The sequence below is a fragment of the Erythranthe guttata genome, chromosome 2 (genome assembly GCF_056151865.1).
Source record: "Erythranthe guttata isolate IM_541 chromosome 2, IM_541, whole genome shotgun sequence".
Classification (NCBI taxonomy): Eukaryota; Viridiplantae; Streptophyta; class Magnoliopsida; order Lamiales; family Phrymaceae; genus Erythranthe; species Erythranthe guttata.
The window spans coordinates 16,483,000-16,499,123 of record NC_142534.1 but is presented as its reverse complement, the minus strand read 5'-3'; the positions used below and the strand labels follow the sequence as shown (position 1 = coordinate 16,499,123).

Here is a 16,124-nt window from a genome sequence, read left to right as displayed (position 1 = left end):
ATCGAAAAAAGTTGACGAAAAGGGTTGTATTGGGAAATTGTACAAGTACAAGGGGGTAAATCGGCGAAATTAAGAGTACGAGGGGGTAAAATGGTTCTTGGGCAGAGTACAAGGGGGTAAAGTGGAATTTACCCTATAATATATATACCAACCATTAAATTCTTATTTCCTTTAAAAAAAATTAAATAATTAGAAACTATATTAAATTATTTAGTTACACCATATTTAGGCTTGAAAATAATTTCTCCCTATATTTTGCCCCAAAATAAAAGTACCTTTGAATTGATTATACTTTTATGTTGACTACAGTCCACATGGGTTATTTTTTTGGTAAATTATAAAAATGCCCCTGGACTTGGGTTGAATTATGAAAAATACTTTTATCCATCTATAATTACGAAAATTCTCTGATATTTATTTCCGTCTCACACCAACCCGTTTATAGTGTGATTTTCGCTAAGTCTTTTTCTTAAGAGAATATTCCCCAAAATTGCCGATTCTACCCCTAAGAATAATCTTTTATTTGACTTTGGTAAACCTTCTACAATAACCTCATTTTGTTCAACATTACATTAATGTCACTATACTTCGTGGATTGATAACATTGATTCCACGTTGCAGGGTAGAATCAACATTTTTTAGGGAATATTCTCTGGTATAAGAAAGATTCTGTCAAACATCACACTAAGGCAGGATTTTGATAATTTCAAATATGTGGGGGGTGTTTTGCATAATGTAGTCTAAGTTTAGGGATATTTTCGTAATTTACCCCACTTTTTTTTAAAAAACTTATTTTATGATATTTCACTAAGAACACAATATTATTTTTTAACAATGAAGGTAGACAAATGCAATAAACTCCCATTTAATAACAATTCATGAATGTGACTTAACTATTCTGACTGGGGGCTGCATGAGCCGAACAAGCAATATTCTTTTTACTAAAACCAGGGATTCTACTAAACTTTCTGCCATCCTTTTTTCCATTTCTGGCAATTAGATTAATTTGCTAAAATCAAATCAATTGTCATTCAATGCAACAATTTAATTTCACAAAAAATTAAAATAAAATAAAAAATTAACCAATCAAAATTCACTGTTCATAACTGCAAACAAAAGCTTCGGTAAAAACAGTTTTCAGACACTCACTGACAGAAACCAAAGATGAGAGTGAAGGTTTTATCTATCCTACACCCGGTGAAGGTTACACCGGGTGATTTTTCACCGTTGATCTACACACACCAATGTGGGTGTGTGTGTGTTTGTGTGTATATTAATGGTAAAGATCTACCCGGTGTATTTCACCCGGTGTAGGATCTCAAAAGCCTGAGAGTGAAGAAAATAACTTCAACAGAAATAAAAATGGCAAATTACGGTCAAACCCTTATGTACGCTTAAATTACAAAAAAACCCCCTCATCTTTTCGTATTTAGAATGACCATCAATTATGTATTGTCTTACAGGTCCACCCTTACAGTGTCAAATTTACCTACCAAATGAGGGAGTTTTTCGTAAGATAAATCATAATTAAAGGATGATTGTAATTATCCAAACGCGATGGGGTATTTTCAGAATTTGACTAAAGAGTTTAACAATGAGTGAACTTTCTCAACTGTACACTGACAGACAACACTGACAGGTGGAAAAACATTTTGCTTTATGTGTGAATAAATTATCCTGTTCTTGATCAACTTCTTTAAATAATACAAAATTAAATTAAATAATGGATTTGCAAGTAGAAAAGAAACAGTTGGCTGCTAACATGTGGAACCTATGAGCAGTACTATGAACCAATTTCTACGGCCACAAACAATATAATGACCAATAAGTATCAATTTCTCAGAGATCATAACTAAATTACGAAAAAAAAAATTTGGGTAGTTACAACAATCACTTAATTATGTATTTTCTTATAAAAAAAACCCCTCATTTAGTAGAGTAGGGGTGGAAATATAAGACAATAAATAGTTGAGGAGAACATAGCAAATTACGAACAAACCCTTCATTTTTAGGTAATTACAACCACCCCTCAATTATGTATTTTCTTACGAAAAACCCCCTCATTTAGTAGAATAGGGGTGAAAGTGTAAAACAATAAATAGTTGAGAGATGTGGTTGTAATTATCCAAATAGGAGGAGAGTTTCGTAATTTGAACTTACCTTCAGGATTCAGCCGTAATTTGAACTTACCTTCAGGATTCAGCCGTAATTTTCCCTATCAATTTTGATTTACGAACAATAATATAACTTAATGAAGTTTACGCAATGTATTATATAACAAATTGGTTAATTGCAACAAACAATTATCGGAAAATCGAAACCAAAATCGAAACCGAAACAGAATTGATGTGTTTTTTAATCCACTACTGAAAAATCTAGCTAGATTATTACAGTAATTAATTAACATAATATAATCCTAGAAAATTGAATTATAGTACTCAAATTTATAATGAGTATGAAATTACAAACCTGTTTTAAATGTAATAAAAAAACTCAGATCCATGTAATAAGCAAAAAGAAAAAGAAAAAAAAAACATTTTAAAAATAGGAAGCAAATTCATCATCGTTATCGCATAATGGGGCGGACGAATTCTTCATCGGAAACTGCAGAAACAGCAATTTGGCTGACGTCATCTTCCTCTTCATCCACCGGAGCAGGCAGATTCAGATCTATCTTCAGTTTTTCCCTGATTACCGGACTCTGTTTGGAAGCTGCTGCGGCGGCGGCGGCGGGGGTGGCGCCGCCGATGAAATGCGTTCTCTTATGCCCACCAAGTGCTTGCCCCGACGAGAAAACCCTCTCGCAGAACGGGCACTCGTGCACCTTCTTCTCCGGCGGCGACGGCGGCGGCGGCGGCGGCGTGTTGAGTTTGATCTTCTTGTGGCTAGCCCGGTGCCCACCAAGTGCTTGATAAGACCTGAACAGCTTGTTACACTCCTCGCATCTGTACTTTCCCCTACCAACTTTCGTCTTCACCGCCGCGCCGGAATATTCTTCCTCTTCCTCCTCCTCCTCATCCCTCCGCCACGTGTCTCTGGACAGCATTATCAGACAGTGAGCAAGGTGCTCCTCCGACGTGGTGTCGGAAACAGAACTCAACGCCGCCTCCGGCGAGCAGTAGCCGAACTTGAGTTTCTTATCCACGTGAAAAAACCCGTCCTCCAAATCGGAAACCCTCGATTTCCTGACCCGGTTCGATCTTCTGCAAATCGGGTCGGATTCGGAACCAAACCCGTGATCCACCAAAAGCGCGCTTTCTTCTTCATCATCATCATCAGATGAAGAAGAAGAAGAATAGGAATCATGAACAACATCAAAATCAACAGAATCAAAAGCGTGTTCGCGCTTATTCGAAGCATAGAACTTCATCATGTGGGATCTCATGTGGCCCCCTAAAGCTCTGCCATTACCAAAGCTTCTCAAACAGAGCTTGCATCTGTGTCTCTTCTCCATCATCATTAATATTAATATTAATATTAATATTAATAAATAAAAATAAAAATACTTTTTTTTTTTGCACGCAGTAAGCGTGTTCTAGTGTGTGTGATTTGAGAGAAAAGTACACAAGAGTGTGGAAAGCTAAAAAGAGTAGGTGACAAGCATTCCTCCACCCATGGAATATATACACCCACACACACAGACCACACTGTTTTATATGTGTCTCTGTGTGTGTGTGTATATATATAATATTTTTATGGGTAAATTACAACTACTCCCTGAGGAACGGTTAAATTACGAAAAATCCCTCATGTTTGGATAATTGCAGCTACCTCCCTCAACTATGAATCTTCTTACACGTTCACCCTTCTGGAGTCAAATTCAACAGAATCTTTCTAGATTCCGTGGAATGTTCTCTAGTTTGTACTCGTTTTTGTGCAGAAATGCAGTTTCTGATGCACCGCATTCTAATATATACAACCCAAAAAAAAACATCTTTTGATCATCTTGCTTCAGAATGTGGAGCTCGAATGGGATAATACGAGTACAACATTGTGAATATTCCATATATAATCTAGAAGATTCCACTAAATTTGATACCGCAAGGGTGGATGTGTAAGAAATTTTATAGTTAAGGGGGCTGGATGTAATTAGCCAAACATGAGGGGTTTTCTTGTAATTTACCCTATTTATTATTGTTATATTTTTATTGAATAACTAGGATTCTGGATTATATTTGAAGTTATATTTTATTACAAAACGGCAATAGGTAATTAATATGAAAAACTAATTCAAGCAGAATGGTTCAAGGCATAGAGACAAACATGTAACATGCGAGCTTTGCAATAAATACAATCCTATCTTTTTTTTTTTATTCTTTTTTTTCCTTAAAAGCCCCTTGACTTTTTACTTGACTCCCAATTCTTTATTTTTTCCTTAATTGAAAGTCAATTGTGTGAAATATTACAAGGGTAATTCTTGTAATAAAAGGGAGGTTACATAAAAGAATTTAATAAACCTGATTTGGCTCTTATACAAGTCAAGCACTACTGCACTAGGGACCAGACTGCAAAGAATAAATGAATTTTGATGTAAATAAAAAAGTAATCTATCCCTTTAATTTTTTGTATCTTGAAAAAAAGAAAAGGGTTTTGCAGATATTGAAAATCTTGAATTTTTTTATTTATGGAGATTTGGAGTTATGTGAATATTAAATGAATATTTCGAGAGCATTATTCTTGAAATTAAATGTGATTAACTTCAAATTTGAAATCAGATTTCGAAAAGGGTATTATAGCAAGTATTAAGTGCATTGGGTCTTTGGCGTGGCATATTGACCAATTAAAGTGGGATTATGCAATTAATCTAATTTATTATTGATTAATTAATTGGAAATAAAATTTTGTGACTATGAATAGTGGCCCTTTTTTTTTTTTTTTTTTTTTTTTTTTTCCTTCTGAAAATTTGGCTTTAATTATGGATCTTTGGTGGGAATGGAGGTGAGAAATGTGAAGGAAACTAACTAACCTATTTCCTTTGAAAATGGAGTTTTGTAGGAAAGTAAATGCCATTTTATTAGGGCAAATGGTGGACCTAAGACTTGAGAATTAGATTATACACCTGGTTTTATACACCGAGTGGATTTCAATCGTAAATTTATTTAAATAAACACCCATTAATTACATATACACGTGAATGTGTGTGATTATATGTAGATGTACGGTAGAAATCGACCTATTACAAAATAATAACCAGGTGTAACATCTAATTACCCCGTAAGAACCTTGATTTACAATTTTTCCCTAGCATTACCTAAATCTTTAGCATATAACTATTTTTTATTAAGTATTTTAATGATAATAATAATAATTATTATTATTATTATTAGGAGGACGAGTTCAAGTTCTATTTGTACGAAAGCTCTTATCAAAAGTTTGTTTTGTCGTACTTATTTGAAAAAAAAAGGACTCGAAAAAATGGGCAAATGCGTAAACTGCACCGGACAAACTACGTGCAATAAACTCAATCTACAAATATATCGAACTCAACTATACAACTATATTCTAGTTAGTTCACCAACTAACTAGAATTAAGGTTAGGGGTTAGGGGTTCTTGATTTTAGGGTTGCAAGTTATTTTACATTTAAGCCACGCGCCATTTAGTGGAATTAAGGTTCTTAACTATGTTTACATGCATAGTTTTCATAAACATGACTTTTAGACGATGTGATTATGGTTAAGTAAAGTAATAATGACGTGGCAAGAATACTATGAAATTGAGTTAGGCCCAAAGCCAAAGTTGGCAATAACTTCACTACTTCCCGAGATTCATTACTCCATAGGCTTTAGTTGGAGTGTTGGACCATAAATTCAATTGAGTTTAAATTAATAAAGCAAAATCTAATATATATATATATATATATATATATATATATAAAGCAAATTAATAAATATATATAATTAAGACTGATATAATCAATTTCTTGGCTGACCGTTGGACTAAAAGGGAAGAAAAGGAAAAGCAAATGATCATAAAGTCAACGGGCCTCTCACCGTTGGTTGGTGTTAATTCTATGAGGACTTTTCATTATTCCTACGTGAGTCTCGTTGACTAATTGCTTCTCATGTTGACACAATTGACATATTTTTATCATATGAAGAAAAATGAAACAAATTAAATAAATAAAAGCGGAATGAACATATATGAATCAACGAGTCAACTAATCAACAAGTTGATCAATTGTCTCGCGAGGGACGGCCTAGCGGTTGTAGCAAGTGAATTTGTTTTAATTAACTCAAGTTCGAATTTCCTTTATTAATGGCTGGTAGATCGAGCATGTCACGCATGATCAGCCCAGAGTGATCGTATGATTTGCAAGATACTATACGAGAGTGTAGGTCTATTCAGTGGATCTATATGGTTGACTGCAAGTTCCTTTAATGAAAAAAAAGTTGATCAATAATTTTTTTTTTTATGTCATTTATTCACAGATTATTGGACAATGAATATATAACTTATTTGGGCCAAGATCAATCTTGAAAAAAAAAACATCTCTTGCATGTAAAGCCCACCACGCAAGTGTAGATCGAGATCCATTGTAACATGTACTTTCGAATTAATAATATATGGTCCATAAATTTGGGCCGCCAAAAAGCGAAAAAATTACGAGAACCACCAGAGGTAAAGCATAATTATGAAAATCCCCCAATTTTTGTGTAATTACAAAAACCCCATAATGTATGTTTACTTCTTACACAACCCTAACGTAATAATTAAAGAGATTGCCTCCAAAGTAACATCGTACGTGGTCTGTGTAAGGCGACAATATACCTCAGGGAGATTTTAGTAATTACATAAACATGAGGGGATTTTCGTAACCAGATCATTCATTATAGGTTTTTTGGTAATTTACATTATTATTTAGGGTAAACCCCACTTTCCCCCTAGCACTTTAGCTCGGTATCACTTTATCCCATTCTACTCTTGTTTGCATCGATTTGCCCACTTGAAAAAAGTGTCACAATGTGGCCCTCGTTGTTAGTTGTCAGACATATGACCTTAACAACGTTCGGTCTAAGCTCTGAAATTACAAAAACACCATCGCTTCCATTTCAAGACAATAAGAAATCATAGTCCACGAGACAACAAAAAAAAATTATATTATTATATTTTTTTTTAATAATTATTTTTTTGTAATTTTCAGACATTGGACCAAACGGTTTTAATGTCAAGGGTCTTAAAACTAACGGTAATAGCCATATTCAGACAATTTTTCAAGTGTAAGGTACAAATCGATGCAATCGAAAGTAGAAGAGGGTAAAGTGATATCGAGCCACCAAAGTACAAGGGAGAAACTCGAATTTACCCTATTATTTATTACAAATAAAATTGTGGGAAAAAAAAAAAAAAACCCGAAATACACGGTGAGGCATGGACTCGTTTTGTTTGACTCCTTTTCTATATAGAGAGAGAGAAATGGAGGGAGGAGAGAAATGCACTCCTCATCAGTCCACTCCACAACTACTTCACAAAAAAAAAAAAAAAAAAAAAAAGAAAACCACCCCTCCATCCGCCGCTGAATAGGCTGAGCAAGGGCGGCGCCACCACTAGAAAAAGTCTCTCTCACTAGTCTCATCTAACAAGAGAGTCAAGCCCCTCCCTCCACTTGTCACACATTACTCTCCACTCACACTCCTATTTCTCTCTCTACCCCTCTTATTATTTTTTCTACCCCTTTCTCTAACCTCTCACCCCTAACAAATACAGTTAGTTAATTACTCCCTCCAATATTAACTATAAACTAGGACTAACGTTCCTTTTCACCCCCACAACAAACTTCCCACTCCAACAACTCTCTACATTATTATTATTATTATTCCTCTTCCTCTTCTCCCAAAAAATAATAATAATAAAAAAACAAAAACACACACTCACATATGTCTTTTTCCTTGACGAACATTCTCGTACTATACGTTTTACTAGTGCTGATAATATTGTACATGGCTGGCTGCGTTGACGAGCCGAGCTTCAAGCACTATTGCCGAGTATGCAAGAAGGGTTTTATGTGCGGCCGCGCCCTCGGCGGCCACATGCGTGCCCACGGCATCGGCGACGAGAGCGGCGGCAACCTCGACGACGACGACACCCTCAGCGATTGGGACGGCCACCACAAATTCGGCGGCGGCGGCGGCGATGTTAGGTCTAACAATAGCAACAAGAAGATGTATCAATTGAGGACGAACCCTAACCGGTTGAAGAGTTGCCGAACATGCGAGAATTGCGGCAAGGAGTTCTTGTCGTGGAAGTCATTTCTCGAGCACGGCAAGTGCAGCTCCGACGACGCCTCCGACTCGCTTGTTTCTTCCCCCGAGGAATATTCCGGCGACGACGGAGGGCGGCGCGGAGGAGGAGGGTGGTCGAAACGGAAGAGATCCCTCCGTTCGAAAGTTGATAATAATAGTAACTGCATTAGTTCCCCGAGCGAGGACGAAGATCTTCTTATGGCGAGATGCTTGGTACAATTAGCCAACACCACCGTGGAACCGCCGCCGCCTGCGGCAGCAGCGGCCGAGCCGGAGGAGTCGTGCGCGTCGGCCAGCAGGGAGGAGGAGCGGCGGAACCCTAGAACGGCTTATTTCGCACCGCCACCGAAGAACATTAGGGCGGCGGCGGCGGCAACTACGTCTTTCGATCATCAACAGAAGGCGGCGAAAGGGCTGTTCGAATGCAAGGCGTGCAAGAAAGTTTTCAATTCCCACCAGGCGTTGGGCGGCCATAGGGCCAGCCACAAGAAGGTCAAGGGTTGCTACGCCGCCAGACAAGATCAAATTACAGACGAACAAAACAACAACAACAACAACAATGGTGGTGGTGGTGCTACGCTACTGCGGCCGCCGCAGCCGGAGGATGACGTCATCACGAATGAAGAAATGTTCGCGCCGTCGAAATTCGAACAGGGCGGCGGCGGCCACCATCCTCCACCGCCGGCGGCGCTTGTCGGAGCTGCTAGAAGAAAGTCGAAGGTGCACGAATGCTCCATTTGCCACCGGGTCTTCAATTCGGGTCAAGCACTTGGCGGGCACAAGAGATGCCATTGGATCACCTCAAATATTTCTCCAGCAGACACAACAACTTCTAATTCCTTACCCAAATTCCACTTCCAAGACAATGCAGATCCAATTATCCACGGTGGCAATAATACTAATAACAAATTTAAGGCTGACGTGTCGGACAAGCTGGACCTCAATGTACCTGCATGGGCACACGTGTCGGGAGTGAGGCGGGACCCACGGAACCCGTTGAGCTTCGAGGTGTCGACGGACATGCAACTCCAAGTCGTCGGAGAGCAACTTATAAAGAAAGACGAAAATAATAACAAAAGTATTAATTTGAGCAAAAACAAAGTGAAGAACGAAACGACGAAATATGAAGATGATGACGAAGATGAAGCGGATAGTAAGCTGAAGTTTGCCAAATTGAGCGATTTGAAGGAAATGGAGACGAGTGGCAGTTCTTCGCAGTGGTTACAAGTCGGGATTGGCTCGACGACTGAAGCTGCGGCTGCGGTAGTTGGTGGTGGTGGCAGCGGCTGTGGTGGTGGTGGTGGTGGTGCATAAGCTTTTTTTATATTGAAGATAAGTAATGATGATAGGTATATATAAATATGTAGAATGTATATGTACGATGTTTGTATTGATGTAATACAATGTAAATGTTTTATTTATTTTGAAAATGTACAAGAATATAAATTAGGGTTTATATATATGTGTGATCTCTGTCTTACACTACGTTGTTGGTCAACTCATGTATCAAGTATGTTTGGTCCCCTTCTTCTTTTACGGATCTTTATATCATATTAAGCTAAGGAAGAAATAAAAAGTGAAAAGTACTATGTATAATAAAAGTACAAGTACTCTTAGCTTTGTTATTTCTATTATTATTAGGGCAAATTACGGCCACCCCGGAGGTAAGGTCAAATTACGAAATCCTCCATCTTTTTTGGTTAATTACAACAATCCCTCTTAATTATGAATTTTCTTACGCGTCAACTCTTATGGTGCCAAATTCAACATATTTTTTTTTAGATTCCGTTGAATGTTCTCTAGTTTGTACTCGTTTTGCTGTGCAAAAAATACAGTTTCTGATGCACCAAAATCTGATATTTATGAGCCAAAAGACACATTTTATAATCATCTTGTTTCAAAATGTGGAGCTCGAATTGGGTAAAACGGTACAAACTGGAGAATATTCCACATCATCTAGAAACTTCCACTAAATTTGACACTGGAATGGTGGATGTGTAAGAAGATTTGTAATTAAAGGGATGATTGTAAATTACCAAAATATAAGGGTTTTTTCGTAATTTTATCTTATCTAAGGGGTGGCCCGTAATTTAATCTTTATCGATATAGTATATATATATATATATATATATATAGTAAAGTTATATAACTTCACTTAATAATTTCCATAAATTAATTAAAATCATGCACCAATAAATAATATTGCGAAAAACTGATGATATTATTATATAAATCAGTGAAAATTTAATTAATTAGCAAGTGATTGATAAGATTTTCCAGGCTGCCAATCAGCAGGAATGACGTGTCTGGCGACGATAGTTTTGTTGGTTCGCCGAGTGGTTATCCTGATTGAGAACGGAGCTTTAACGCCGTTAGCCAAGTCAACTTTCCAAGTAGCACCCCATGAATGCTGCATGGGTAGCCACTCGTTACCGTTTCTTGTTTGCAGGTCAACGGCAGAAAGGTCACCGTCTCCGTTCACGTACTTAACTACGCATGCGAAATAGTTCGGGTTCGAGCCTTTGTCGATGTCGAACGCCAAATTCGTACGAGGATAATTGCACCGCACCCTGCATTTGAAAATCGTAACCTATAGTTAGCATTACTAATAATTTTTTTAATTTTTTTTATATTCAATGCATATAAGAATATAAAATAAATAAAAAATATATTGCCTAAACGAAATTAAACAAATAATTTGAGCCCGGCCAAAAAATGTTCACCTTCTATATTCAACTTTAAATGTGCCGGCGTTACGAAGCGCTTGAGCCCGGCCAGGCTTCGCCATAGCACCGAAGGCGGCCCCACTTAAATCGAAATGTACATTTTGACCGTCGCAGCCGCACTCGTCTGTTATTGTCACCGTCACTGCTTTACCAGAGCAGTTTGGGTTTTCGCTGCGTCTGCATTTTACCTGATAATTTAATTTAATTTAATTTTTCATATATTAAATTAAAATGTTTAATTAATTCAGTAATTAATTAGTAGAAAATAAGAAGTGATTTATAAAACCTGGTAGCAAGCCCCGCAACCCATTCCCGATTGAAATAGATTCGCATTCCCGGCTGCTATCATCGCTGAAAATGGTCGTTTCTCGACATTGAAACCGTACCCACAGGCTCCTCCTACTGAAAAAAATATAAAATAAAAATAATTATCGAAAATAATAGCAAATAATCAAATTTATATTCGAAATGAGTTGATCTAGATTAATTAATTACCACTGCCGGCTCCGTTAGGGTCTCCGTACCATGTCGCCACGGCTGCCGAGAAACGACTTCCCGCCGAAGAATTATTATGTTTTTGTGTTGTGATGCAAAAACAATAATTTTGCAGAATTGAAATAAGAATTATGAATGCAAATAGGACGTAATTAGGCTTAAGATAATTACAAATAATCCCCATTTTTTTACTATTGAACACAAAATAAAATCAATTCAGGGTAGGAGTATATATATATGTTTAATTTGGAATTAATAATTAAATATTTCTGATACTGTAATTTTAAATTAGACTGAATAGTGAATATTGTGAAGAAAAAATTACTTAATTAAGATTGACCAATAAATCAATCAATTGGATTCGGGCGTAATCAAATCGGGTAGGATCTTAAAATATGTATATAATATCAAACCCAAATTAATATAAGAGGATTTATAGTTTGACGAAATGAATCAACTGAATCAGCGACCAAAAATATATATTACTAATTAATTTCATCAAATTAATTAATCATTTATTACTAGTTTTTACACAATAACATAAATTGCAACAAAAAATTAACATCAACATTATTTTATTTTAACCCCCTAAACTTAGGTTAACTAATGAAAAACACCTCGACCTATCTGTAATAACCAAAATTTCCTTCCGATTAACTGTTGATCGAGTTTTTTAATAGAAAATGTGTACAATCTATTATACCTTATGTTAATAGGTGAGAAATAAAAGAAAATATCTGAAATTGTGTAAATTTGTTCTCTGGAATAAAAAAAATTTCGTAAAAACTCACACTGTAAGTGGTTGGTGTAAGACGGAAACAAACCTCAAGGGTGTTTTGATAATTATGAATAGATGGAGATGGTTTTTATAATTTAATCTAAGTTTCGGGTGGTTTTTGAAATTTACCCTTTTATTTATGACAAACATATACTCCACGTATAATTGCTACCAAGTACAAACTTAATTATTTTGACTTTTCACTTAATTTATTTATAATTAAGTTGACTTTAAATTACAGTGGTGCTATTAATTAACTGATAATCTCTCAATAGTCAAAAGTTGACCATGGATCTGTAAGTTTGACCGGGCTTGTAATTGGCGGGTATAACTTTGTCGGCAACTATTGTCTTCCTGGAATTGCCGCCGGCAGTTAGTCTAACGGAGAACGGCGGCTTATAGTTTGGCGGTAAGTCCACCTTCCAAACGGCACCCCACGACGGCTGCATTTTCAGCCACGCGCCGCCCGACTTCGCCGCCTGTTTGAGCTCAACTCCGGCGAGGCCATCCCCGTTTTCGAATTGAACGGCGGCTGCAAAATAGTTCTCGTTCGTACCTGGGTCGACCCGGAACGCCACGGATACTCCGCCAAAGTTGCAGTGCACTCTAAAAAATTAAGAATAACAATAATTATTATTTATTTTAAAAAAAAAAATCCCAAATTATTTAGTCACTTTAGAATAACATTAAAGCTTTGATTGCATTATTTTTCAATTTTGTCACATATCAATTCTAATTAATTTAAAAAAAATAGTTGAAAAGCAATTCATATATAAAAATGGTATTTTTTTTAATTTTCTACGTTTCTCTGCTGTAATATAATTCACGAATATTTATTGATTTTCTTAATCATAACAACCAAAACGACAACTAATATGAGAAAGAATCAATTATATTGCTAAGAATTAAGCTACTTAAACGTCGTTACGAAATCAATTATATGGCAAAGAAAATTTTGAAAATGTGGTTATACTTTATTTGTAAGATTTAATTATATAGGAATATGTTAGAAAAAATTCCCATGCAATAAAATTGAAAAAATAAAATATTAATAAAATACCTCCTATATTGAATTTGTTCAATTCCCACATTCCTAAGTTGATTTTCCTTTCCAGAAATAGCCATGGTTCCAAAAGAAGAACCACTCAAATCGAACAAAAGCGACTGTGAGTCACAGCCCGGGCACTCGTCTGTTATAACCACCGTCACCGGATTCCCCGAGCAAGATGCAGTTCTTGTACATTTCACCTAATAATAATTAAAAATATAGAAATTAGTTCAAGTCAATTTTCTTTAAAAATATTCATGCAACTTGCATGTTATTGTTAATTAACAATAGCATGCATGAAAAAAAAATAATAGAATGTATAATAATATTTTTTTAATTAATCAAAATTACCTGAAAACAAGTTCCACAAGCCTTGCCCGAATTGTAGATAGACGAAGCAGCAGCTGTTATTAGTGAAGAAAACGGCGCTGCCTCAACGGCGTTTTGATATCCACATGCACCCCCTTCACACGTATATACAACAAAATTATTTAGTTTAATTTGTTTATTACTTAATTACACTAAATTAAAAAAAAATAGTGAGAAAGAGGAAAATAACAATTAAAAACACCAAAAGGTTATGTAGTTAATTTTAATTTATCACAACTTGTTAGCACTTAACATTTTAAAATATGTAATTAACGACTATAAGTTACTTTTTAAAACAAGTATAGAAGTAACATAATATGTTACCAATTTATATATTTTTTTGTTGAATTAGTCAATATCTTACCAACACTTCCTGCACCGGAAGGATTTCCGTACCAGCTGGCTCGGGCTGAAGACCAGCCCGAGCCAGAATCGAGCTTCGAAACATTTAGCAATTTGAGATTGAAGCAATAGCATAAATTGAATAAAAGGGGAACTAAAGCTAAGTACGTGAAAAGAGAGTTATGCAAAACAAAAGCCATGAGCAAGAAATTGGGGGAAATTAATTAACAAATTAGGGTTTCTCAAGTGTGGAGGAGTGATTGATTTGTAGATTTGGAACACCCTATTTATAGAGTGATCAAAATGAAAATATGATACGCTTTACGTGTATGTGGGGTCAACAAAAATAAATAAAATATAATTCATAGATCAAACTATATATATTCTTCAATATTTGTTAACCGTTTACTTTTGAGATGTTGATGTAGAAAAACTTTTCAATTAAATATGAAAAAAACATTTTTAAAATACGATTCAGTAACAGTCTCACGGCCCGTTTGGCTAAATTTATTTTAAATAACAGATAAGCTCTAATAAGTTGTTTTAAGAGCTAATAAATTGTTATCTTATTTTTAGAGTTAATCTTTAAAACGTTTGGATAACAAGCGTATAAACTATTTTTACTCATTATAAGATCTTAAAAAAACGTGGGATATATGTACTCTCTTAAAAAGTATCTTAAAAACTCTGCACGAGCTTGTTTTTCAGAAGTATATTTTTTCAAAAAATATCAAACACTTTGAAAGAGCTTATAAGCTCTTAAACATGTTATAAGCTCTTTATAACAACTTATAATAAGTTTAGCCAAACACTCTCTTAGTCAGGTTTATCGGGTTTTGCGCAAATCGAATTACTTTTTTTTTAATCTTTGTTTTTCAATTTGATAAAATTTTATATAAGTACGTTTTTAATTGAAAGTGCTAATTACAGAATTTACTCTGCAATGCATCATAATTTGAGGGCCTCGTGTTTCTTGCTTGGTGTATTTTGATTGGCAGAAAATAAGGCTATTTTAATCCACCGTTAACTGAAAGAGACCCATGCAGGAAAAAACGCCGTTAAAATAGCCGTTAATGTCGGTTATTGACCGTTGGCCGTTGATCTTCACATGTCGACGGTTAGTTCTTGAAAAAGTCCCCACGTGGGCGTCGCTCTCCAACTGAAGAGATGAGTCATAATTCAAGGCGAGGATTAGGGGACTGCATTTTCAGCTAATTACGTCCTTAATTATTTATTTCCACATTAAAGACTTAACAAAGTGTTTAATCTTTTATTAATTACAAGTCAAGTGAACAATTTTTTCAGCCTACAAATTCACATGGCTGTCATTCTCTATATGAGATTTGCCAAGATTCAGTTTTGAATTTTTTAGGATTAATTATAAGAAAAACGTGACAAAAATGACTATATACTTATTTTTTCGGTATATTATAAATCGGATGGATCGCATGAAATAACATCTCAATCGTAATACAATTAACACATAATCAAGTTCCGCAAGGGCTGCCTTAGCGATTGGAGCACGTAAACTTATGTTAATTGATTTTGGTTTGAATCCATGCCAACGGGGTTTCCTTCATTATAAGTTGCCCTATTTCAATTTACATGCAATAATTATGCAAAATTAGTATTTTTTTAATTCTATTTCACTTGAATATTGAATTTTAGCTCTCGTTTAATGACGTACCTAACAAACTCAAAGAAATTTATTTATATATACACTTAAAAATTATAAATGCTCCCCTAATTTGGTTTATAGATGTTTCATCTCACATAATTAAAGTCCTACCAATCGTTAGTTAGATGTCGAATTTATAAATTTTGAAGTGTCCATATAAGTAAAATACATCAAGTTTATTTGTCGCATCATAAAATTAAAACTCATGCAAAATAGGACTAAAAATCAGTGTTCTAAATATCGGCCGAGGCGGCCGATTAATCGGTCTCTGAGGCGGAGGCGATCCCAAACCTTTACGATTTTAGTGTAAATGTTTGAAAAATCGTTTTTTTTTTTTTTTTTTGCCTATGAGGCAATTTTAGGCGTTCCGAGGGGGTCAAACCTTTAAGGCGGGTCAAACTCGGTGGTCAAAAATCGGTTAAAAATCCTTTTTTTTTTAATTCGAAA

At 35.5% G+C, this 16,124-nt stretch overlaps 4 protein-coding genes across 4 annotated transcripts; 1 reads left to right on the top strand and 3 right to left on the bottom strand.

Moving 5' to 3' along the window:
• Positions 1 to 2,328: 2,328 nt before the first annotated feature.
• Positions 2,329 to 3,648, bottom strand: LOC105963970 (zinc finger protein ZAT9). Its single transcript, XM_012988472.2, has one exon. The coding sequence runs from the start codon at positions 3,458 to 3,460 to the stop codon at positions 2,567 to 2,569; it is 894 nt and encodes a 297-aa protein (XP_012843926.2). The 5' UTR covers positions 3,461 to 3,648; the 3' UTR covers positions 2,329 to 2,566.
• Positions 3,649 to 7,466: 3,818 nt separating this feature from the next.
• LOC105963969 (uncharacterized) lies at positions 7,467 to 9,721 on the top strand. Its single transcript, XM_012988471.2, has one exon. The coding sequence runs from the start codon at positions 7,876 to 7,878 to the stop codon at positions 9,553 to 9,555; it is 1,680 nt and encodes a 559-aa protein (XP_012843925.2). The 5' UTR covers positions 7,467 to 7,875; the 3' UTR covers positions 9,556 to 9,721.
• A 696-nt stretch (positions 9,722 to 10,417) lies between these two features.
• On the bottom strand, positions 10,418 to 11,646 carry LOC148772476 (expansin-B15-like). The gene is made up of 4 exons (XM_088815056.1): positions 11,463 to 11,646; positions 11,254 to 11,369; positions 10,965 to 11,155; positions 10,418 to 10,811 (listed from the first exon to the last, which is right to left on the bottom strand). The coding sequence occupies exons 1-4, from the start codon at positions 11,644 to 11,646 to the stop codon at positions 10,490 to 10,492; spliced, it is 813 nt and encodes a 270-aa protein (XP_088671182.1). The 3' UTR covers positions 10,418 to 10,489.
• A 657-nt stretch (positions 11,647 to 12,303) lies between these two features.
• On the bottom strand, positions 12,304 to 14,257 carry LOC148772475 (putative expansin-B2). Its single transcript, XM_088813566.1, has 4 exons — positions 14,022 to 14,257; positions 13,640 to 13,752; positions 13,301 to 13,488; positions 12,304 to 12,846 (listed from the first exon to the last, which is right to left on the bottom strand). Exons 1-4 carry the CDS (start codon positions 14,197 to 14,199, stop codon positions 12,516 to 12,518), a joined length of 810 nt encoding a protein of 269 aa, XP_088669692.1. The 5' UTR covers positions 14,200 to 14,257; the 3' UTR covers positions 12,304 to 12,515.
• Between the last annotated feature and the right edge of the window lie 1,867 nt (positions 14,258 to 16,124).

Excerpts from the sequence above, each read along its gene's own strand:
- LOC105963970 (XM_012988472.2), bottom strand. The coding sequence starts at position 3,460 with ATGATGATGGAGAAGAGACACAGATGCAAGCTCTGTTTGAGAAGCTTT.
- LOC105963969 (XM_012988471.2), top strand. The coding sequence starts at position 7,876 with ATGTCTTTTTCCTTGACGAACATTCTCGTACTATACGTTTTACTAGTG.
- LOC148772476 (XM_088815056.1), bottom strand. The coding sequence starts at position 11,646 with ATGGGGATTATTTGTAATTATCTTAAGCCTAATTACGTCCTATTTGCA. Across the intron at positions 11,370-11,462 it reads CCCTAACGGAGCCGGCAGTG|TAGGAGGAGCCTGTGGGTAC; the intron begins GTAATTAATTAA and ends TATTTTTTTCAG. Across the intron at positions 11,156-11,253 it reads GTTGCGGGGCTTGCTACCAG|GTAAAATGCAGACGCAGCGA; the intron begins GTTTTATAAATC and ends TTAAATTATCAG.
- LOC148772475 (XM_088813566.1), bottom strand. The coding sequence starts at position 14,199 with ATGGCTTTTGTTTTGCATAACTCTCTTTTCACGTACTTAGCTTTAGTT. Across the intron at positions 13,753-14,021 it reads TTCCGGTGCAGGAAGTGTTG|GGGGTGCATGTGGATATCAA; the intron begins GTAAGATATTGA and ends ATACGTGTGAAG. Across the intron at positions 12,847-13,300 it reads GAACAAATTCAATATAGGAG|AGTGCACTGCAACTTTGGCG; the intron begins GTATTTTATTAA and ends TTAATTTTTTAG.